The 23,431-nt window shown below is 55.5% G+C and overlaps 1 protein-coding gene across 1 annotated transcript in view; it reads left to right on the top strand.

The window, feature by feature from the left end:
* Positions 1-23,431, top strand: part of LOC101538834 (receptor-type tyrosine-protein phosphatase H) — a 33,728-nt gene that overhangs the window by 4,040 nt on the left and 6,257 nt on the right. The window contains exons 2-14 of the mRNA XM_055146480.1: positions 33-123; positions 3,001-3,031; positions 3,201-3,455; positions 5,079-5,333; positions 6,957-7,211; positions 8,835-9,089; positions 10,713-10,967; positions 12,436-12,690; positions 14,437-14,691; positions 16,653-16,916; positions 17,176-17,439; positions 19,849-19,927; positions 20,005-20,023. Of these exons, the coding sequence (XP_055002455.1) occupies positions 33-123; positions 3,001-3,031; positions 3,201-3,455; positions 5,079-5,333; positions 6,957-7,211; positions 8,835-9,089; positions 10,713-10,967; positions 12,436-12,690; positions 14,437-14,691; positions 16,653-16,916; positions 17,176-17,439; positions 19,849-19,927; positions 20,005-20,023 (2,533 nt within the window). The remainder of the gene's footprint in view (positions 1-32; positions 124-3,000; positions 3,032-3,200; positions 3,456-5,078; positions 5,334-6,956; positions 7,212-8,834; positions 9,090-10,712; positions 10,968-12,435; positions 12,691-14,436; positions 14,692-16,652; positions 16,917-17,175; positions 17,440-19,848; positions 19,928-20,004; positions 20,024-23,431) is intronic.

Below are 23,431 nucleotides of genomic sequence, written 5' to 3'. Positions count from 1 at the left end.
CCCAAGATCAGGCTCTGCTTCCCTCTCTCCAGCTTCCCCAAAGACATCTGTGCTGCAGACTTCGCCAAACACATGAGGGGAAAGGAGAAGGACAGCAACTGGGTCTTCGCGGAGGATTACCGGGTGGGCCCGAGGCAGAGGGAGACACAGGCGCCTGCACCCCCCGCTGTGGGAGTGGGGAGCAGCCACGAGTCCTACTGGAGGGCAGAAACCCGCAGGCATGAAGCTGTCTCCTCCTGTGTCTATTTCCATTCTTTTACACCCCCCTGAGCACTTTTTGCTTCAGTGACCGGGGTCACGCGCGTGGCAGGTGCTCCTCGAGATTCGCCCTCCTGGCCTTGGACACTCACGCCCTCCTCACCAGAGTGATAATGCCCGCCATGGTACCCAAACACTCTTATTGAGCGAGTGTGGGGTCACACCTCTCTGGGGCTCACACTCTGGCTGTGGGATGTCTGGACGGCCGAGAGAGGCTGTGGGCACAGGCTGGACATTGGGGATGGGACTCGCAGCTGTCGCTAGCAGGGCAGGTGCTTGGAGTCTCCGAGATATTCCTCAGGGTTCTGGGACGATATTTTTTGAGACAGGGCACCCTGGAGGTGCTCAGGGATGACTCCTGGCTCTGTGCTCAGTGATCACTCCAGGCAGGACTCGCTTAGGGGGTCCTTTGCGGTGCCGGGACTGAGCTGGCTCAGCTACACTCATGGCAGGCGAGCACCTTCCACGCTCTGCTACCTCTCTGACCCTGGCAATGCATTTCCAAATGTTTGTCACTTTTGGGGGGTGTTAGTTTGTTTTGGGAGCCATATCTATCAGATCTTGGACTTCCACCTGGCTCTGTGCTGAGAGATCACTGCGTTGGGGCTTGTTGGACTTTATGTGGTGCCAGGGACGAAACCCTGGTAGGCTTCATGAAAGACAAGTGACCTCTTCGCTGCGCTCCAAATGTGTGTTTTGCTATACCTGATGCAACTGTCAGCTCCAGCAGCAGAGAGAGGGTAACTGAGTTCTCCTGAGGAAAATGTTCTGAGTTGAGCCCAGTTCTCCAAACCTTCCACATCTCGAAACTGAGCGCCAGAGACGTGCCCTGCTCCTCACGTCCCTTGAGCCGCGAGGACACTGGCACCAAGGTTCCTGAGATACCTGCAGCAGAAGGGAGATGGCACAGTGGGGGCTCTGCACCCATCAACAGTGACTGCACAGCCACAGGGACTTTGTGACACATTGGCTCGCCCAAACCAGGGTGGGGGCATGTGGCCTCATGTGGCAGTGTCAGGATTCTGAGACCCCAGGCAGCCTGAGCATCTCTCCCAGTGACGCAGGAAGGGCTACAACAGCCCACAGGAGAAGGATCGGGTAAGGTGAGGCAAGGCTGTATAGGGGGCTCTGAGTGAGACCTTGGCACGACATCAGCACTGGCCTCACGGTTGGGAGAGCTCAGGGGTCAGAGGACAGTGCATATGGCCAGGAGGTGATGGCAGGGGCAGTGTGTGCTACAGTAAAGCTGCTACTCGGTGAGAGCTACACGCCCAGACCAGGATCCCAGGGGCTGCTTTGGGGCACCAGGTCCTCTGTGCTCCAGTCTGTGCAGTCCTCAGCGGGGAGGCAGCCCCTGGATGGAGGCGTCTCTGCCTGGTGGGGAGTGGCCAGCACGGATCAGCGCATGGACCAAGAGAGCACAGGGTAAGGAGCCTGACTTGCAGGGGATGGACCGGATATGCCCAGTACCTCACAAGGTCCCGGAGCCCCACCTGGGGAGATCCCGAGCACCTCTGGGTGTGGCCCCCAGCCCCAAATAAAAAATGACACGGAATGAGGTCAGGGGGCAGGGCCGGGCCCCCGGGAGGTCACTGGAGGTCAGGATCATCCATGGGGAGCTGGGGCGGGGCTGGGACGCCACTTCCTCCTGCTCGGACCTGCCCTGGGGAAAGTCCAGCAGGTAGAGGCTGGGGCGGGACACTGGGTGCCCGGAGCAGTCTGGAGTCATGGGCAGTGCTGGTGGGGGCCACTGGGCCTGGGGGCACCTGATGCTGCTGCTGGTGAGTGTACCCCGCTGACCTGAACCGGGGCTCCAGGCCGGGATGCTGTGGGGGCCCAACCCTGATCTGAGGTCACTGTCCGGATTCTGGCGCATGACAGAGGACACATGAGCAATGCCCAGGACTGGAAGCTGCTCTGGGGAGGGGGAATGTCAGGGAATGTCAGGACACCACCCCCAGGGTACCAGGTACCACTGGGGACACAGGATACCTCAGAGCAGAGGGAAGACGGCCCAGCAAAGACGGGGATACACGCTAGCCTGCTCCCTCAGATAGGGAGCCCTGCCCTCCCCACCCTGCCTCCTTCCTCAGACTGGGGTCCAGACTCACTTCTCTATCCTTTGAACCGAGGGTCCAGAGCCCTAACCCCCTCCTCCCACAACCCAAACCCTCCTGTTTTAGATTCAATAGTTCATCTTTTAATACCCTCCTCCCTCACTCCCAACCCCATGGGTCTAAGCCTCTTTCCTGACCTGGGTCCGGGCCCCCAGCTTCTTCCCTCAGACATGATATTCCCTGTGGCTTTCTACCTTGGTCCCCAAGGTTGTGTCAGGAGGTGACACCTCTAACTTCATCTCTGGGTGTTTTGGTTGAGTGAGCAGCCACTGGGCCCTGGAGTCCTGTCTCAGTCCCACAGCACTACTGACACATTGACACACACTCACACACACACTCTCACAGCCTCACACTCACACACACTATCATAAGGGCTCACCATACCCTCACTCTGGCACACATTCACACTCTCACACTCTCACATGCTCCCACACACAAACAAAAACTATCATGAGGCTCAACATACACACGCAAACAGGCTCACACTCTCGTATACACACTCACACTACACTCTCACAGGAAGGGGGCTTTGTAGGATCAGCCTCAGGAGGGGACTCCATGGGTAGGTCATGGGGCACAGTGTGAGAACAAGACAGGGCTGTGACTGTCCTGTCTACTCCCTCAGGGCCTATGCATCTGGACAGTGGCTGAAGCTGGTGAGTCTCTGAGAACAGGACCATGTTGAGGTGACACTTGGGTCCTGGGCACTCGGGAGAATGGAGTGCTCTGATGGGAGGCAGAGGACGGTGTAAATGAGAGGGGGAGGAGAAGGGACAGGGACAGGATGGTCTCCTGTACTTATCGTGTCATTCTCGCTATTCCCAGACACCAACCCTGTCAGGAACCTCAAAGCTGAGAGCCAGACCACCAGCTCCGTCACTCTGAGCTGGGAGGACCCCGAGGGCCCGACCAACGCTACCTACACCTACCGGATCAAGTGGACTGGACATGAGGTCACAGACATCACAGGCAACACATACAAGGTGGAGGGCCTGCAGGCCGCCTCTCAGTACAGTTTCTCAGTGTTTGCGGTGAGCAACGGTCAGGAGAGCACAGCAGAGAACGTCACTGCATCCACAGGTGAGAGCCCGGCTGTGCGTGTGCAGGGTGGGATGTGCCCGGAGCCTAGAGCAGCTGTCAGCACTCGTCACCGACTCAGGACCCAGGACAGACCCTTGCTATGATGTGCCAAGTGCGCCTGCAGGATAGACAGGGACATTGGGACGGCAGGAGCCCTGCTGCCTGTCTCCCAGGCTGGGCGGCTCTGTGTTTATCCATGATTTTTATTTTAAAAGAGTTTTGTTTTGGTTAGTTTTGGTCTGGGTTTGTTTTCTTGGCTCTTCTGGTCTCACCCGGCAATGCTCGGGGCTACTCCCGCCTGTGCACAGAGGAATTCCTCCCGATGGTGCTCAGGGGACCAGAAGGAAAGCCAGGATCCAATCTGGGTTGGCCACATGCAAGGCAAACAGCTCTCCACTGTACTATGGCTGGAACCCTGAGTAATTTTACATTGAGTTGCTCTAGTTCATAATATTCTTGAAAACACCATTATTTTGCTCCTTTTGTGTTTTGATGTTGCTGTTGTTGCTTTTTGCTCTTTGGGTCACACCCGGCAATACTCAGGAGTTGCTCCTGGCTCTGCATCCAAGAATTACTCCTGGGAGTGTTGAGGGACCATATGGGATGCAGGGGATAGAACCTGAGCCGGTCACTGCAACACAAATGCCCTCCCCTCTGTCCTACCTCTCTGGCCGATATTTTGCTTCTTTTGATTTGGAGGCACGCCCTGTAGTGCTCAGGCTTAATGCTGTCTCTGAGCTCAGGGGTCACTTTTCAGATGGCTCTGTGGGCAGTATGGGGTATGAGGCTTGAACACAGGTCACCCCCAAAGCCTAGCAAGTGACCTCCCCAGGGTCGGTTCTCATATCCCATATGGTCCCCCGAGCACCACCAGGAGGAATGCTGAGTGCATGAGCCATCAGTAACCCCTGTGCCGCTCTGCTTTCTTCAGCCCTTAACGTGTTTCCCAGCTGCAGAGCTCGGGCTGCAACTTCAGGGGCTGAGGTGATTTCTATAGCAGGATCTTGCCGTGTGCCTCTCCCTGGCAGCCCTGGCTAAGGGGCCATAACAGTGGGACCCCACAGAGTAAAGAACAGAAGCAGGGCTGAGTGGGGGAGATCAGGTGGGCTGCTCTGGACACTGTGGACACTCTGACCGTTGGGCTCTTCTGTTTCTGTTGAGCCCGTCAGCTCGTTGCCGATGCTCAGCCCCTGCTCCACACCCCAGCACCTCCAGAATGTTTCCAACAGGTCACGAGTGGCCACTTGAATTGAGGTCGGGGAAAATGAAACACTTGCTTCTTTTGGGTCGGAGCCAGAATCTGTGAGGGCTCCAGCCCCCTAAGGCTCCCTCAGGCCTGGGCTGTGTTGGACACAGGCACGCTTCTGCTCTGGCTATTCCCAGAGCCGCCAGCAGGGCGGAGTAGCCCCTGACTGCGGGACAGAAGGCAGATGCCACCGAGGGCTGCTAGTGAGAGCTGCTCTGAGCAGGTCTGGTGTGTGGGGGTGCAGGGGTTCACACCCGGACCTTTCTCAGGACAGTGGTGGATGCAGGCACGGGCATCTGGTGGTGCTTCAGAGGGTAAGTATGCCCCGACTGACCAGGATCTTCCATGCTGACTTGGTCCTTCCCCGCTATTCCCAGACCCCAACCCTGTCAGGAACCTCAAAGCTGAGAACCAGACCACCAGCTCCGTCACTCTGAGCTGGGAGGACCCCGAGGGCCCGACCAACGCTACCTACACCTACGGGATCAAGTGGACTGGACATGAGGTCACAGACATCACAGGCAACACATACAAGGTGGAGGGCCTGCAGGCCGCCTCTCAGTACAGTTTCTCAGTGTTTGCGGTGAGCAACGGTCAGGAGAGCACAGCAGAGCCCGTCAATGCATCCACAGGTGAGAGCCCGGCTGTGCGTGTGCAGGGTGGGATGTGCCCGGAGCCTAGAGCAGCTGTCAGCACTCGTCACCGACTCAGGACCCAGGACAGACCCTTGCTATGATGTGCCAAGTGCGCCTGCAGGATAGACAGGGACATTGGGACGGCAGGAGCCCTGCTGCCTGTCTCCCAGGCTGGGCGGCTCTGTGTTTATCCATGATTTTTATTTTAAAAGAGTTTTGTTTTGGTTAGTTTTGGTCTGGGTTTGTTTTCTTGGCTCTTCTGGTCTCACCCGGCAATGCTCGGGGCTACTCCCGCCTGTGCACAGAGGAATTCCTCCCGATGGTGCTCAGGGGACCAGAAGGAAAGCCAGGATCCAATCTGGGTTGGCCACATGCAAGGCAAACAGCTCTCCACTGTACTATGGCTGGAACCCTGAGTAATTTTACATTGAGTTGCTCTAGTTCATAATATTCTTGAAAACACCATTATTTTGCTCCTTTTGTGTTTTGATGTTGCTGTTGTTGCTTTTTGCTCTTTGGGTCACACCCGGCAATACTCAGGAGTTGCTCCTGGCTCTGCATCCAAGAATTACTCCTGGGAGTGTTGAGGGACCATATGGGATGCAGGGGATAGAACCTGAGCCGGTCACTGCAACACAAATGCCCTCCCCTCTGTCCTACCTCTCTGGCCGATATTTTGCTTCTTTTGATTTGGAGGCACGCCCTGTAGTGCTCAGGCTTAATGCTGTCTCTGAGCTCAGGGGTCACTTTTCAGATGGCTCTGTGGGCAGTATGGGGTATGAGGCTTGAACACAGGTCACCCCCAAAGCCTAGCAAGTGACCTCCCCAGGGTCGGTTCTCATATCCCATATGGTCCCCCGAGCACCACCAGGAGGAATGCTGAGTGCATGAGCCATCAGTAATCCCTGTGCCGCTCTGCTTTCTTCAGCCCTTAACGTGTTTCCCAGCTGCAGAGCTCGGGCTGCAACTTCAGGGGCTGAGGTGATTTCTATAGCAGGATCTTGCCGTGTGCCTCTCCCTGGCAGCCCTGGCTAAGGGGCCATAACAGTGGGACCCCACAGAGTAAAGAACAGAAGCAGGGCTGAGTGGGGGAGATCAGGTGGGCTGCTCTGGACACTGTGGACACTCTGACCGTTGGGCTCTTCTGTTTCTGTTGAGCCCGTCAGCTCGTTGCCGATGCTCAGCCCCTGCTCCACACCCCAGCACCTCCAGAATGTTTCCAACAGGTCACGAGTGGCCACTTGAATTGAGGTCGGGGAAAATGAAACACTTGCTTCTTTTGGGTCGGAGCCAGAATCTGTGAGGGCTCCAGCCCCCTAAGGCTCCCTCAGGCCTGGGCTGTGTTGGACACAGGCACGCTTCTGCTCTGGCTATTCCCAGAGCCGCCAGCAGGGCGGAGTAGCCCCTGACTGCGGGACAGAAGGCAGATGCCACCGAGGGCTGCTAGTGAGAGCTGCTCTGAGCAGGTCTGGTGTGTGGGGGTGCAGGGGTTCACACCCGGACCTTTCTCAGGACAGTGGTGGATGCAGGCACGGGCATCTGGTGGTGCTTCAGAGGGTAAGTATGCCCCGACTGACCAGGATCTTCCATGCTGACTTGGTCCTTCCCCGCTATTCCCAGACCCCAACCCTGTCAGGAACCTCAAAGCTGAGAACCAGACCACCAGCTCCGTCACTCTGAGCTGGGAGGACCCCGAGGGCCCGACCAACGCTACCTACACCTACGGGATCAAGTGGACTGGACATGAGGTCACAGACATCACAGGCAACACATACAAGGTGGAGGGCCTGCAGGCCGCCTCTCAGTACAGTTTCTCAGTGTTTGCGGTGAGCAACGGTCAGGAGAGCACAGCAGAGCCCGTCAATGCATCCACAGGTGAGAGCCCGGCTGTGCGTGTGCAGGGTGGGATGTGCCCGGAGCCTAGAGCAGCTGTCAGCACTCGTCACCGACTCAGGACCCAGGACAGACCCTTGCTATGATGTGCCAAGTGCGCCTGCAGGATAGACAGGGACATTGGGACGGCAGGAGCCCTGCTGCCTGTCTCCCAGGCTGGGCGGCTCTGTGTTTATCCATGATTTTTATTTTAAAAGAGTTTTGTTTTGGTTAGTTTTGGTCTGGGTTTGTTTTCTTGGCTCTTCTGGTCTCACCCGGCAATGCTCGGGGCTACTCCCGCCTGTGCACAGAGGAATTCCTCCCGATGGTGCTCAGGGGACCAGAAGGAAAGCCAGGATCCAATCTGGGTTGGCCACATGCAAGGCAAACAGCTCTCCACTGTACTATGGCTGGAACCCTGAGTAATTTTACATTGAGTTGCTCTAGTTCATAATATTCTTGAAAACACCATTATTTTGCTCCTTTTGTGTTTTGATGTTGCTGTTGTTGCTTTTTGCTCTTTGGGTCACACCCGGCAATACTCAGGAGTTGCTCCTGGCTCTGCATCCAAGAATTACTCCTGGGAGTGTTGAGGGACCATATGGGATGCAGGGGATAGAACCTGAGCCGGTCACTGCAACACAAATGCCCTCCCCTCTGTCCTACCTCTCTGGCCGATATTTTGCTTCTTTTGATTTGGAGGCACGCCCTGTAGTGCTCAGGCTTAATGCTGTCTCTGAGCTCAGGGGTCACTTTTCAGATGGCTCTGTGGGCAGTATGGGGTATGAGGCTTGAACACAGGTCACCCCCAAAGCCTAGCAAGTGACCTCCCCAGGGTCGGTTCTCATATCCCATATGGTCCCCCGAGCACCACCAGGAGGAATGCTGAGTGCATGAGCCATCAGTAACCCCTGTGCCGCTCTGCTTTCTTCAGCCCTTAACGTGTTTCCCAGCTGCAGAGCTCGGGCTGCAACTTCAGGGGCTGAGGTGATTTCTATAGCAGGATCTTGCCGTGTGCCTCTCCCTGGCAGCCCTGGCTAAGGGGCCATAACAGTGGGACCCCACAGAGTAAAGAACAGAAGCAGGGCTGAGTGGGGGAGATCAGGTGGGCTGCTCTGGACACTGTGGACACTCTGACCGTTGGGCTCTTCTGTTTCTGTTGAGCCCGTCAGCTCGTTGCCGATGCTCAGCCCCTGCTCCACACCCCAGCACCTCCAGAATGTTTCCAACAGGTCACGAGTGGCCACTTGAATTGAGGTCGGGGAAAATGAAACACTTGCTTCTTTTGGGTCGGAGCCAGAATCTGTGAGGGCTCCAGCCCCCTAAGGCTCCCTCAGGCCTGGGCTGTGTTGGACACAGGCACGCTTCTGCTCTGGCTATTCCCAGAGCCGCCAGCAGGGCGGAGTAGCCCCTGACTGCGGGACAGAAGGCAGATGCCACCGAGGGCTGCTAGTGAGAGCTGCTCTGAGCAGGTCTGGTGTGTGGGGGTGCAGGGGTTCACACCCGGACCTTTCTCAGGACAGTGGTGGATGCAGGCACGGGCATCTGGTGGTGCTTCAGAGGGTAAGTATGCCCCGACTGACCAGGATCTTCCATGCTGACTTGGTCCTTCCCCGCTATTCCCAGACCCCAACCCTGTCAGGAACCTCAAAGCTGAGAACCAGACCACCAGCTCCGTCACTCTGAGCTGGGAGGACCCCGAGGGCCCGACCAACGCTACCTACACCTACGGGATCAAGTGGACTGGACATGAGGTCACAGACATCACAGGCAACACATACAAGGTGGAGGGCCTGCAGGCCGCCTCTCAGTACAGTTTCTCAGTGTTTGCGGTGAGCAACGGTCAGGAGAGCACAGCAGAGCCCGTCAATGCATCCACAGGTGAGAGCCCGGCTGTGCGTGTGCAGGGTGGGATGTGCCCGGAGCCTAGAGCAGCTGTCAGCACTCGTCACCGACTCAGGACCCAGGACAGACCCTTGCTATGATGTGCCAAGTGCGCCTGCAGGATAGACAGGGACATTGGGACGGCAGGAGCCCTGCTGCCTGTCTCCCAGGCTGGGCGGCTCTGTGTTTATCCATGATTTTTATTTTAAAAGAGTTTTGTTTTGGTTAGTTTTGGTCTGGGTTTGTTTTCTTGGCTCTTCTGGTCTCACCCGGCAATGCTCGGGGCTACTCCCGCCTGTGCACAGAGGAATTCCTCCCGATGGTGCTCAGGGGACCAGAAGGAAAGCCAGGATCCAATCTGGGTTGGCCACATGCAAGGCAAACAGCTCTCCACTGTACTATGGCTGGAACCCTGAGTAATTTTACATTGAGTTGCTCTAGTTCATAATATTCTTGAAAACACCATTATTTTGCTCCTTTTGTGTTTTGATGTTGCTGTTGTTGCTTTTTGCTCTTTGGGTCACACCCGGCAATACTCAGGAGTTGCTCCTGGCTCTGCATCCAAGAATTACTCCTGGGAGTGTTGAGGGACCATATGGGATGCAGGGGATAGAACCTGAGCCGGTCACTGCAACACAAATGCCCTCCCCTCTGTCCTACCTCTCTGGCCGATATTTTGCTTCTTTTGATTTGGAGGCACGCCCTGTAGTGCTCAGGCTTAATGCTGTCTCTGAGCTCAGGGGTCACTTTTCAGATGGCTCTGTGGGCAGTATGGGGTATGAGGCTTGAACACAGGTCACCCCCAAAGCCTAGCAAGTGACCTCCCCAGGGTCGGTTCTCATATCCCATATGGTCCCCCGAGCACCACCAGGAGGAATGCTGAGTGCATGAGCCATCAGTAATCCCTGTGCCGCTCTGCTTTCTTCAGCCCTTAACGTGTTTCCCAGCTGCAGAGCTCGGGCTGCAACTTCAGGGGCTGAGGTGATTTCTATAGCAGGATCTTGCCGTGTGCCTCTCCCTGGCAGCCCTGGCTAAGGGGCCATAACAGTGGGACCCCACAGAGTAAAGAACAGAAGCAGGGCTGAGTGGGGGAGATCAGGTGGGCTGCTCTGGACACTGTGGACACTCTGACCGTTGGGCTCTTCTGTTTCTGTTGAGCCCGTCAGCTCGTTGCCGATGCTCAGCCCCTGCTCCACACCCCAGCACCTCCAGAATGTTTCCAACAGGTCACGAGTGGCCACTTGAATTGAGGTCGGGGAAAATGAAACACTTGCTTCTTTTGGGTCGGAGCCAGAATCTGTGAGGGCTCCAGCCCCCTAAGGCTCCCTCAGGCCTGGGCTGTGTTGGACACAGGCACGCTTCTGCTCTGGCTATTCCCAGAGCCGCCAGCAGGGCGGAGTAGCCCCTGACTGCGGGACAGAAGGCAGATGCCACCGAGGGCTGCTAGTGAGAGCTGCTCTGAGCAGGTCTGGTGTGTGGGGGTGCAGGGGTTCACACCCGGACCTTTCTCAGGACAGTGGTGGATGCAGGCACGGGCATCTGGTGGTGCTTCAGAGGGTAAGTATGCCCCGACTGACCAGGATCTTCCATGCTGACTTGGTCCTTCCCCGCTATTCCCAGACCCCAACCCTGTCAGGAACCTCAAAGCTGAGAGCCAGACCAACAGCTCCGTCACTCTGAGCTGGGAGGACCCTGAGGGCCCGACCAACGCTACCTACACCTACGGGATCAAGTGGACTGGACATGAGGTCACAGACATCACAGGCAACACATACAAGGTGGAGGGCCTGCAGGCCGCCTCTCAGTACAGTTTCTCAGTGTTTGCGGTGAGCAACGGTCAGGACAGCACAGCAGAGCCCGTCACTGCATCCACAGGTGAGAGCCCGGCTGTGCGTGTGCAGGGTGGGATGTGCCCGGAGCCTAGAGCAGCTGTCAGCACTCGTCACCGACTCAGGACCCAGGACAGACCCTTGCTATGATGTGCCAAGTGCGCCTGCAGGATAGACAGGGACATTGGGACGGCAGGAGCCCTGCTGCCTGTCTCCCAGGCTGGGCGGCTCTGTGTTTGTCGATGATTTTTATTTTAAAAGAGTTTTGTTTTGGTTAGTTTTGGTCTGGGTTTGTTTTCTTGGCTCTTCTGGTCTCACCCGGCAATGCTCGGGGCTACTCCCGCCTGTGCACAGAGGAATTCCTCCCGATGGTGCTCAGGGACCAGGAGGGATGCCGGGGATCCAATCTGGGTTGACCACATTCAAGGCAAACAGCTCTACAGTATACTATGGCTGGGCCCCGAGTACTTTTATATTGAGTTGCTCTTGTTCATAATATTCTTGAAAACACCATTTTACTCCTTTTGAGTTTTGTTGTGGTGGTAGTGGTGGTTGTTGCTGTTTGCTTTTTGGGTCACACCTGGCGATGCTCAGGGTTCTGCATTCAAGAATTACTCCTGCTCGTACTGGGGGACCATATGGGATGCCAGGGATCGCAACTGGGTCGGCCACTGCAATGCAAACGCCCTCCCCACTGTATTACCTCTCTGGCCCCTATTTTGCTTCTTTTGTTTTGAGGCATGCCCTGTAGTGCTCAGGCTTAATCCTGCCTCTAAACTCAGGGGTCACTTCTCAGAGGGCTCTGGAGCCAGTATGGGGTCTGAAGCTTGAACATGGGTCACACCCATGTGAAGCAGGGCCTGCCAATCTGCTTTCTTCGGCCCTTAACGAGTTTCTCAGCTGTAGAGCTCAGGCTGCAGTCTTGGGGGCTGAGGCGGTTTCTAGAGCGCAATATTGGGGTGTGCCTGCAGCCCTGGCTAAGGAGCCTGAACAGTGGGACCCCACAGAGCAAAAAACAGAATCAGTGACTAGTGAGGGAGACTGGGTGCATGGTCCTGACCCTGTGAACAGTCTGACCATCGGACACTTCTGTTTCCAATGAGCTCAGCCTGTCAGTCCATGTTCCGAAGCTCAGCCCCTGCGCCACACCCCCCACCATCCAGCACAATCCCACCAGATTACGTGTGGCCACTTGGATTGAGGTCCAGGAAGTTGACACATTTGCTTCTGCTGGGTCGGAGCCAGATTCTGTTCGGGCTCCAGCCCCCTCAGGCTCCCAGCAGGGCGGAGTAGCCTCCTGACAGTATGACAGAAGGCAGATGCTGCCCGGGGCTGCTAGTGAGAGGTGCTCTCAGCAGGTCTGGTGTGTGGGGGTGCATGGGTTCACACCCGTTTCCTTTCGGAGGACAGTGGTGGATGCAGGGATAGGAAGTTGGTGGGTGCTTCAGAGGGTAAATATGCCCCGATTGACCCTGATCTTCCATGCTGACTTGGTCTTTCCCTGCTATTCCCAGACCCAAATCTTGTCAGGAATCTCATGCCAGAGACTCAGACCACCAGCTCCATCACTCTGAACTGGGAGGACCCCGAGGGCCCGACCAACGCAAACTACACCTACCGGATCAAGTGGACTGGACATGATGTCACAAACATCACAAACACCACGTACAAGGTGGAGGGTCTGCAGCCCGCCTCTCAGTATAGTTTCTCAGTGTTTGCGATGAGCAACGGTCAGGAGAGCACTGCAGAAATCATAACTGCATCCACAGGTGAGATCCCGGCTGTGCGTGTGCAGGGCGGAAGGTGCCAGGAGCCTAGAGCAGCTGTCAGCACTCGGTCACCACACTCAGGACCCAGGACAGACCCTTGCTATAATGTGCCTAGTGGGCCTGTGGGACAGACAGGGACATCCGGGACAAGAAGGAACCCTGCTGCCTGTCCCAGGCTGGGCGACTCTGTGTTCATTTATTATTTTCTAAAAAAGAGTTTTCTTGTGACTGGAGCCAGAGCACAGTGGGTACGGCATTTTTGTAGCAATCGACCGACCCAGGTTTGATTTTCAGCATCCTATATGTTTCCCCAAGCACCACCAGGAGTGATTCCTGAGTGCATGAACCAGGAGTAACCCGTGTACAACATCAGATGTGACCCAAAAAGAAATAAAATGAGTTTTGGTTTGTTTTTGTTTTTTTGGCTTTTGGGTATCACCTGGCAATGCTCAGGGTTACTCCTGCCTGTGCACTGAGGAATTATTTCCGATGGTGTTCCGGGGACCAGAAAGGATGTAGGGGTTCCAATCTGCGTTGGCCACATGCAAGGCAAACAGATCCCCACTGTACTATGGCTGTGTGCTGAGTACTTTTATTTTGAGTTATTCTAGTTCATAATATTCTTGAAAACACCATTATTTTGCTCCTTCTGTGTTTTGTTGTTGTTGTTGTTGTTGTTGTTGTTTGAATTTTGGGTCACAACAGTGATGCTCAGTGGTTACTCCGGTTCTGCATTCAATAATTATTCCTGCCGATACTGAGAGACCATATGGGATAACAGGAATCAAACCTGGTAGGCCACTGCAATGCAAATGCCCTCCCCACTGTACTACCTCTCTGGCCGCTATTTTGCTTCTTTTGTTTTGGAGGCACTCCCTGTAGTGCTCAGTCTTAATCCTGCACCTGAGCTCAGGAGTCACTTCTCAGAGGCCACTGGGGCCAGCATGGGGTATGACGCTTGAACACAGGTCCCCCAATGCAAAGCAGTGCCTGCCGCTCTGCATTTTCGGTCCTTAAAGTGTTTCCAGCTGTAGAGCTCAGGCTGCAATCTCGGGAGCTGAGTTGATTTCTAGAGCAGGCTCTTGGGCTGTGCCTCTCCTGACAGCCCTGGCTAAAAGCCCTGGCTAAGGGGCCAGGACAGTGGAAGCCCACAGAGCAAACAACAGAACCAGGTCTGAGTGGGGGAGGCCAGGTGTGCGGCCCTGACCCTGTGGACACTATGACTGTCAGACTGTTCTTCTGTTTCTGTTGAGCTCAGCCCATCAGCCCGGATGCCGAACTCAGCCCCTGTTCCACACCCCAACCTTGTCCAGCACAATCCCACCAGATCACATGTGGCCACTTGAATTGAGGTCCAGGAAAATGACACATTTGCATCTCCTGGGTCAGAGGCAGATTCTTCTCGGGCTCCAGCCCACTAAAGCTCCCACAGGTCTGGGCGTGTTGGACATAGACATGCTTCTGTCCACGCACTCAATGGAGAGTGTGGGCTCTGGCTGTTCCCAGAGTCCCCACAGGGCGGAGTAGCCCCCAGACTGTGGAACAGAAAGGCAGATGCCACCGAGGGCTGCTAGTGAGAGCTACTCTGAGCAGGTCTGGTGTGGGGGTGCATAGGTTCACACGCGGAACTTTTTTAGGACAGTGGTGGATGCAGGGACGGGCATTTGGTGGGTGCTTCAGAGGCAAAATATGCTCCAAATAACCCTGATATTCTATACTGACTTGGTCCTCCCCCACAATTCCCAGTACCCAACCCTGTCAGGAACCTCACATCTGAGAGCCAGACCACCAGCTTCGTCACTCTAAACTGGGAGAACCCTGAGGGTCCGCCCAACGCAAACTACACCTACAGGATCAAGTGGACTGGACATGATGTCACAGACATCAAGCACACCACGTACAAGGTGGAGGGCCTGCAGCCCGCCTCTCAATACAGTTTCTCAGTGTTTGCAGTGAGCAACAGTCAGGAGAGCACAGCAAAGATCGTCACCGCGCCCACAGGTGAGAGCATAGCTGTGCGTGTGCAGGGCAAAGATACCTACCTGGAGCCAAGAACAGCTGTCAGCACTCAGTCACTGCACTCAGGACCCAGGACAGGCCCTTGATATGATGTGCCAAGTGGGCCTGCAGGGTAGACAGGGACATCCGGGACGGCATGAGCCCAGCTGCCTGTCTCCCAGGTTGGGTGGCTTTGTGTTCAGTGATGATTTTTATTAAAAAAGATTTTGTTATGGTTAGTTTTTATTTGGGTCTTTTTTCTTGGCCTTTGGGTCTCTCCCAGCAATTACTGGGGACACTCCTGCCTGTGCACTGTGAAATTCCTCCCGGTGGTGCTCAGGGGACCAGAAGGGATGCTGGGGATCCAATCTGGGCAGCCATATGCAAGGCAAACAGCTCTCCATTGTACTATGTCTGGGCCCCTGAGAATCTTTATCTTGAGCTGCTCTAGTTCATAATATTCTTGAAAACACCATGATTTTGTTCCTTTTGTATTTTGTTGTTGCTGTTGTTGTTTTTTGATTTTTGAGTCACACCGGGCAATGCTCAAGGGTTACTCCTGTATCTGTATTCAAGAATTACTCCTGGGGCTGGAGAGATAGCACAGTGGGTAGGGCGTTTGCCTTGCACGCGGCCGACCCAGGTTCAAATCCCAGCATCCCATATGGTCCCCTGAACATGGCCAGGGGTAATTCCTGAGTGCAGAGCCAGGAGTAATCCCTGTGCATCCAGGTGTGACCCAAAAAGCAAAAAAAAAAAAAGAATTACTCCTGGGAGTGCTGAGGGACCATATGGGATACAGGGGATCTAACCTGTGTCAGCCATTGCCATGCAAACGCCCTCCCCACTGTACTACCCCTCTGGCCCCTATTTTGCTTCTTTTGTTTTGGAGGTATGTCCTGTAGGCTCCCATCCCACTCTCCATCCCGTTGGCCTGGGATGGAATCAGACATGGGAAGCAGGGCCATGGCCTCTGTGGAGTGTTGGGTGCAACCCTCCGTATTGACCGTGGCTGGAAGAGCAAAGTGTCCCTGAACACTGGCTGGGTGACAGACGCATCCCGGGTACTAGTGCATCCGCATCTGGGTCAAATCCCTGGTGTGGGGGTGCATGAGGTCACACCCCAATTTCTCCTGTGGTGGAGGCAGGAAGGGCTTTCTAAGCTCTTTGGAGTCTTGTGTCCTCACAGTCCCCTATGTCCCTGCTGACATGATCCTTCTCCCCAATTCCCAGCCCACAACCCTGTCAGGACACTGAGGATACTTAGTCAGACCACTAGCACCGTCACCCTGAGCTGGGATGTCCCTGAGGGTCTAGACTCAAAGAGCTAAGCTTATGGGGTCCAGTGGCACATTTGAAACCCAAACCACCGGCAACTGAACATACACAGCAGAACGTCTTGTGCCTGGGAGGGGGGACCTGATGACACGGGCAGGGCCTGTCCCCTGGCAGCTCTGCTCCCAACTGTTCCCTCATGGTTTCCTGCTCAGTCGGAGCACAGGAGACAGGGCTGTGCGGGCGGACAGAAGAGCTGGTTCACACTCAGCTCTGACCCTTCCTGCCGCCAGAGCAGAGTCAGAAGGCCCCGGGTTCCAAGCCGGCTTCCATCCATGATTCGCCTCCTGCGGGCAGCTTGACCTGGGCTCCTGGGCAGGGGTCTGTGGGGCCCTCTGGATACGCAGATCTAACCCTCGTGGTGGGGTCAGCAGACTCAGGTAGCGGGGTCCCTGAGTTCCCAGACCCTTAGAACTCTCTCTCTCTTTTTTTTTTTTTTTTTTTGCTTTTTGGGTCACACCTGGCGATGCACAGGGGTTACTCCTGGCTCTGCACTCAGGAATTACTCCTAGTGGTGCTCAGGGGACCATATGGGATGCTGGGAATCGAACCCGGGTCAGCCGCGTGCAAGGTAAATGCCCTACCCGCTGTGCTATTGCTCCAGCCCCTTAGAACTCTCTCTTTCTCAGTTCCCAATGAAGTCATGAATCTCCACAACGAAACACAAACCAACAACTCGATCACACTGCGCTGGGAGACCCCCAGTGGCCCCCCAGGTCAGCTCTACATGTACCAGATCCAGTGGGCCAGTGGGGCACAAAGCCAGCGGGAGAAAACAAATGGCACCTCCTATAGGGTGGAGGGCCTCGAACCCGGGACTCTGTACAACCTCAGCGTGAGGGCAGAGAGGAACAATGTCACCAGCACCACACAGAGCCTCAGAGCATCCACAGGTGAGTGAGCGCCTCCTGTGCCTGCGGGATTAGGGCTGCTCAGCCCCAAGGGGACCACTGGGCCCCAATCCCTGACCCCTGTGCTCAGGAGCACACTCGCCTCAGGGAGCTGTAGATTCTGACACGTCCTAGGGCTAAAGGGATTCGGGTCTGGGAGGGACAAGGTGGGGATGGGCAGAATCTGCACCCCCCGTGGTGAAGCAGGGGATGTGGAGCCTCTGTCACGGCCCCTCTGACTCTCCTTGTCTCCCCCATGCAGCCCCAGACCCTGTCCACATCTCCTGCACCAGCGCCTCTGGGGGCTATGGGCTGGCCCTGACCTGTCTATGTCCCCGGGGCGGCTTTGAGACCTTCCTGCTGGAGGTCAACGGGCAGCGGATCTCCCTGGACAATTCCTCCTGCGAGAGGGAAGTGGCCGTGTGGGGACTGCAGCCGGCTCGCTCCTACGTCGCCAGTGTCCAGACCTTCTGGGACGGGATGGTGGCCCCAGGGCCCTCTGTGACCTGTCACACCTCGAGTGCAGGTGAGCAGAGCTGTCGGGGCAGGAACTAGGGTAACATTCTGTGGATTCGTCAACACTTTAAACAACAGTCAAGGTTCGAGGGAGTGTGTCTCACAAACACTTTCAACCACCTCGACTGTTGTTTCCTGCATAAATCTCCACTGTCTCCTTTGGGATGAGCCCTGGAGTGCTCAGGGAGGACTCCTGCCTCCGCTCAGGTGTCTCTCCTGGTGGTGTTTTGGGAATTCTCTAGGCTCAACCCCCGATCCCTGCCACGAGTGACATCTGGGCACAGAGCCAGGGCTAAGCCTGAGACTGCCACATGTGGCCCCAAACCAAAATCCAAAACTAAACACCCGCCTTTTCTGAGGCAGCTCACATACCACACGGTTCAGCCGCTGAGCGCCCACGGCCCGGTGGCATCCATGTATTTGCAGAGCCGGGAAGGACACTGGCCAGATCTTGAACACCCTCCTTCTCTCTCTGTGAAGGACATGTCAGTGCTGATGTTCTAGCCGCTGCCATGGCCGTGTCAGTCCCATGCATGTCTCTGCACTCCAGCCACCTGGGACATTTCTCCTACATGATCCTGCACCACGTGACTCGCACAGCTTCTGTCCTGGACCGGGTGAAGCTTTACTCGGCAGGAGGATTCATATTTCATTGCGTTCATTACAAATATTTTTCCTTGTAAGGAACAGACCCATTTGCTCCTGCTGTGCAGGGAGAGGTGGGCAGTTTCCTTTCTCTCATGCACATGTATGTGTGCATGTGTGTGCATGTGCATTCATGTGTGTATATGTGGCTGTGTATGTGTGTGTGCATGCATGAACATGCACTTGTGCTTTTGCATTCGTGTGTGTGTATGCTTTTGTGTGTGTGCATGCATCATGTGTTCCATGCATTTGTGCTTGTGCATGTATGTGCATATGTGCACACGTGCAGGCGTGCCTGTGTGCCTACATTCCTGTGCCTCTGTGTGAGTGCATTATGTGCGTGCCTTTGCCTGTGTCTTATTTCTCCTACATGGATGCCCAGATGGAGTCATGAGGTCTCAGGGAGGTTTCAGGGATACTTACTCTGACTCTCAGCTCAGGGGTCTCTCCTGGTGGTCTCAGGGAACCAGGCAGTGTTGATCAAGGTAAGCGACTAGTGCGAGACAAGCTCCTAAACCCCAAGCTGCCTTCTCATAAGAGTCGATTGAGAGCCTCTGACAGGGCCATGGGGCTCACTGTTCCCTCACTACTTTCTAGGTTCTTCTATTGGGCGGGACCCTGGCAATGTTCAAAGGCTCCTCCTTGCTAACCACTCAGACAGTCCTCCTGGTGGAGCTGGGGGACCATCTAGGGTGTCGGGATGGAAACCTGGGTGTGCCCTATGCCAGACAAATGTCCTCCCCTCTGTGCTCCCATTCCAGCCCTCTTGGTCACTATCTGTTGGTTGATTTATTGGGCCTCCCAAGCAATGTTCAGGAGACCTGAGGGCCTTTCTGGGTTTTTATCGGGTCAGCAGTTCAGGGCAGAGGTGAGTAGATCGATGCTGCTTGGTCCTTGGCCTTGGGCCTCTAAGGGACACCAGGCAGAGCTTGGGGACCATGGGGTGTGGGGAGTATAACTCGTTTGTAAAAAAAAAAAAAAAAAAAACAACTCATTTGGACCCCTGAAGTCCACTTCTCTGTGCCCAACCCTGCACCAGGGGCTCTGATGCGATGTGGTCTCTGCTCTGGGACTGACCTTGGGCTGGTGTCCGGGAATTAACCCTCTGAGCCTCAGATTGGGCTCATGTCTAGCACTGTCTCCCAGCTAGCCGAGCCGTGGATAGGTTCGGGCCTCAGGGTGAAAAGGGAGAGACCCAGCCCCCCAAGACTCGTTTACAGAGTCTTGGTAATGTCCAGCTAATGCCTGGAGGCCCCGCACAGTGATGGGGTGTCCTGGGCTTGAGTGGACACCACCTGGATACTGAGCATTTCAGAGCAGTGCTGGGAACCCCCATGACCTCAGGCAACTCCAGCCTCAGGGATCCCTGAGGGGGGAGTTAGCCTGAAACAGGGGCCCCCTGGGGAAATGGAGCTACTGTGTGTGGGGCCAGGATGGGCTATCCTGGCTCAGCAATGGGCACCACTCAGGCGGAGCAGTCCCCTGGGAACTGTCATTGGGTGTCGGTATTGAGCTGCACCCTCCTGTCACCCACCTGCCCTGGGAGAGGTAGTGGGTCCCCACCCAGACATACTCTGGGCTGCTGGGGAGCAGTCTCTCACTGGGGACCTGAGGAGCGGGTGACCATGGTCCAGACTCCCAGAACTGGAGCCCCAGGACAGCTGGCAGAGGTGGGTCTCTATTGAGGTGTGCATTGCCCTGTGGCTCCTGCGCAGGTCTGGGGTGCAGGTATCTGAGACAGATGCCCCTTCTGACACCTCACGTCTCTTTCCAGGGGTGATCGCCGGATCCATCATCGGGGTGCTCCTGGCCATCACCCTGGTGGGCGTCCTGCTGTTCTTCCTGAAGCGCAGGTGAGTCCTGGGGGCAAGGGAGGATCAGGCGGCCTAACTCCATCCTGACCCTGTTCTCTTCCTGACAACCTTCTCAGGAGGAGTGAGAAACAACCAGCAATCCGGAACCAGGTGTCCAGGTGAGCAGCCGTCTCCCCGGGCTACAGCCTCAGTGTGATCATTTGTGAACCCAGGGGACATGTGTTGGAGGGGCCCGATGTCCCTGAGACGGGGACATCCCATTACTCACACCCTGACCAGGTGACCTGTACTGGACCCTTTCATCTGTCCAACACCGTTACAGCCCCTTACTGGGCTGCACTGCTGGGGTGACCAAGAATGAGTCGGGAGGGGCTGGAGCGATAGTACAGCCAGTAGGGCATTTGCCATGCATGCGGCTGACCCAGGTTTGATTCCCAGCATCCCATATGGTCCTCTGAGCACCGCCAGGTGTAATTCCTGAGTGCATGAGCCAGAGGTAACCCCTGTGCATTGCCGGGTGTGACCCAAAAGAAAAAAAAAGAATGAGTCGGGAATCCTGTCCATAGGTGACTGTCACCATGGAGACTTGGCCCACAGGGCTGTGACGTCTCAGTCCTGTCACCGAGCATTTGAGTGGAAAGGGAGACAGTCCTGTGGGGTGCAAGAATGTACCCCAGAAGGGAGGGCAGGAGCCTCATGCACACCCAGGCCAAGGGTCCAGCTGGGGCAAAGGCAGGGCAATGAGTGTCTGAAGCCCATCAGCAACCCCGGGGCTGAGTGGATGTGGGTTTTCAGGAGTGCCCAGACATGGTAAGCTCCATGGGGTAATGTGGGACTGATCATGGGGGTTCTAGGAGGATTCTGAAGAGACCAGTGAATTCCCATAGTCCATTCCAGAAACAGCCAGAAAAAGAAAGTTCTGGAAGCATGCCAACAGAAATGGTCACCGCAGATTAGAAATGGGATGAGATGCACAGGTTCCAGACTTAGACAGTTTTTTTTCATTTATGTGCTTGTGGGGGCTGCAGCGATAGGAAAGCGTGTTGGTCATTTGCCTTGCAAGTGGCTGATCGGGATTTATCCACGGCATCCCATATGGTCCCCCGAGCACTGCCAGGAGTAATTCCTGAGTGCTGAGCATCACCAGGCATGACCCAGAAAGCTTTGATACTTTTCTTGCACAAGGAAGTTTCCAGCACGACATCCCATTCCCGGGACACTATCCCTGCACTTCTCTCTCCAGCCCCTAATTGACACTCTAGACAGGCGTGTGGCTTGAAGGACAAAGAAAGGGCTCAGGGTGACACCCAGAACTTCAGCCTGAGAACCCAGTCTGGGGTCACCACAGATCAAGGGGCAGTGTTCTGGGGGCTGCATGTGGAGGGCTCGGGAGCTCAGCTGTGCACTCGGGAAGTGACAGATGTTTGTTGACATCCCTGGGCTGCCCCCAGCAGAGCTGGAGGGGTGGGGCAGGGCAGGAGAGAATGGTCAGCGCTTGGTCTGTCTCTCAGATGGGATCTCTGTACCCCGGGGACAGACGCAGGAGAGGAGTTGGAGCAGGGGGAGGGCCGTAGTAGCCTGGTCAGACGTCTGCTGGGCAGAGGCCATCAGAGGCAGGAGAAATTCTCCATGGCAAAGGGCAGGTTTCTCTCCAACTCTGATGCTGCCTGCTCGATGCCTTCTCTGGAGTTCGAGTGTGGCCCTGTCCGTGTGACAGTGTTTCACCTGTGTTTGTCCTGTTGAGAGGTGGCCCTGGGGAGAGTCACAAACAGGTGACAGAGGACATGGGTGAGGACACACGCCTGACTTGATCCGAGAGTGGTTAGACCTCAGGGAAGTGTGTCTGGGGTGGACAGAAGATGAGGGTCCCGCGGAGAGGGAGATGTAGGCGCCAGTGGGCTGTATTGGTGCCAACCAGGAGACGGTGCGCAGAGAAAAGGGGTGCCAGTGGAGTCCTTCATGCTGAGTAGCCTTTGGAGTTTGGACCTGAGGTTGCCCTTGGACCCAGAGATTAGTATGCAAATAGGATAAGGGGACAGTGAAGTACAGAAGGAGCAAAGAAAACTGGCCTCTAGGGGAAGTCTGCAGGGAGGACTGTTCCATCAGTTTTATTGTCCCTCAGCTACAATAAGGCCAAAGGTCAGTGGAGGAGTCCCGGGAGAGTTGATTCCTCAATGGGTCCCTGGAGAGGGTGCTGGGGAGCACCAGGCCCTAGGGACCCAGAGGATGTGGGAGACAGGGATGGGTGGTGGGAGGATTTCAGGAGCTGTGCCTGCTTGTCTGGAGCCTATTCTGTGGGGGGTCGGCAGTGGTTAGTCCTGGGAGTCCCTGGAGGAGGTGGTTCAGTGGGTTTAATTTGTTGCTCAGGGAGAAACTAGTCAGCACATCTCATGAGAGTCCAGATGGTGCTGACCCACTGTTAACAGATGGGGGGAGGGAAGAGCAGGAAGAGCCTGTGAGGCTTGGACTGGTTTGTTTGGCTGGGAGAGGGTGGTTGGGCCACAGCTGGTGATGCTCAGGGCTTACTCCCAGCTCTGCACCAGGAATTCCTCATCACATTGCTCAGGGGACCATAAGGGATGCCAAGGATTGATCCCAGGCTTGCGCCTGCAAGGCAAACACCCTACTGTTCTACTGTTGCTCTGGCCCCCTTTTCAAAAATTATTTTGGGCCACACAAGTCAGTGCTCAAGTCTTACTCCTGGCTCTGTGCTCAGGAATCACTCCTTTTGAGGCTCAGGCATATGTGGTATCAAGGATAAACCTAGGCCAGCTGCATGCAAGTTAAGTGCCCGACCCACTCTGGCCCCTGTAGAGTTTTTAAAATTTAATTGATCTTGATTTGATTTCTCTTAGTTTTTGGCCACACTCAGCAGTGTCCAGGGTCTACTCCTGATCTCGTGCTCAAGGAGGAGCTTGGACTGCCCACGCCCACAGCATGTCTTAGTCCTCTAAGCAGCCACTTGGACCCTGGAGGGGTTTTGTTTTATGGCCACACTGATTGTGTTCAGCACTTGCTCCTGGCTCTGTGCTCAGGGTTCACTCCTGGCGGGCTCTGGAGACTCAGGATCAAACTGGGGTCAGTCATAGACAATTCAATTGCCTTGACTTGTACCATTACACCACTGGCCCCAAACTACCTTCTGTCTCACTGTCACTGTCATCCCATTGATCACCGATTTGCTCGAGCAGGCACCAGTAATGTCTCCATTGTGAAACTTGTTGTTACTGTTCTTGGATATCAATACACCACGGGTAGCTTGCCAGGCTCTGCCATGCAGGCGGGATACTCTTGGTAGCTTGCTGGGCTCTCCGAGAGGGGCAAAGAAATCGAACTCAGGTCGGCCGCATGCAAGGCAAACGCCCTACTGCTGTGCAATCACTCCAGACCCCAAACTACCTATAAAATTTTTTTTGTAACACTATGACTTACCCAAATTGTTCACAATACAGTCGTTTCAGCCTTAAATGTCCCAATCCCAATACCAGAGTGCCCTTCCCTCCACTGGTGTCTTCTGTTTCAAACCCAGCACTCCAGCCTGGC

The sequence above is a fragment of the Sorex araneus genome, chromosome 8, assembly GCF_027595985.1.
Source record: "Sorex araneus isolate mSorAra2 chromosome 8, mSorAra2.pri, whole genome shotgun sequence".
Taxonomy (NCBI): Eukaryota; Metazoa; Chordata; class Mammalia; order Eulipotyphla; family Soricidae; genus Sorex; species Sorex araneus.
Note: the sequence above shows the minus strand (reverse complement) of the source record. Positions and strands in the feature narration are given on the sequence as shown.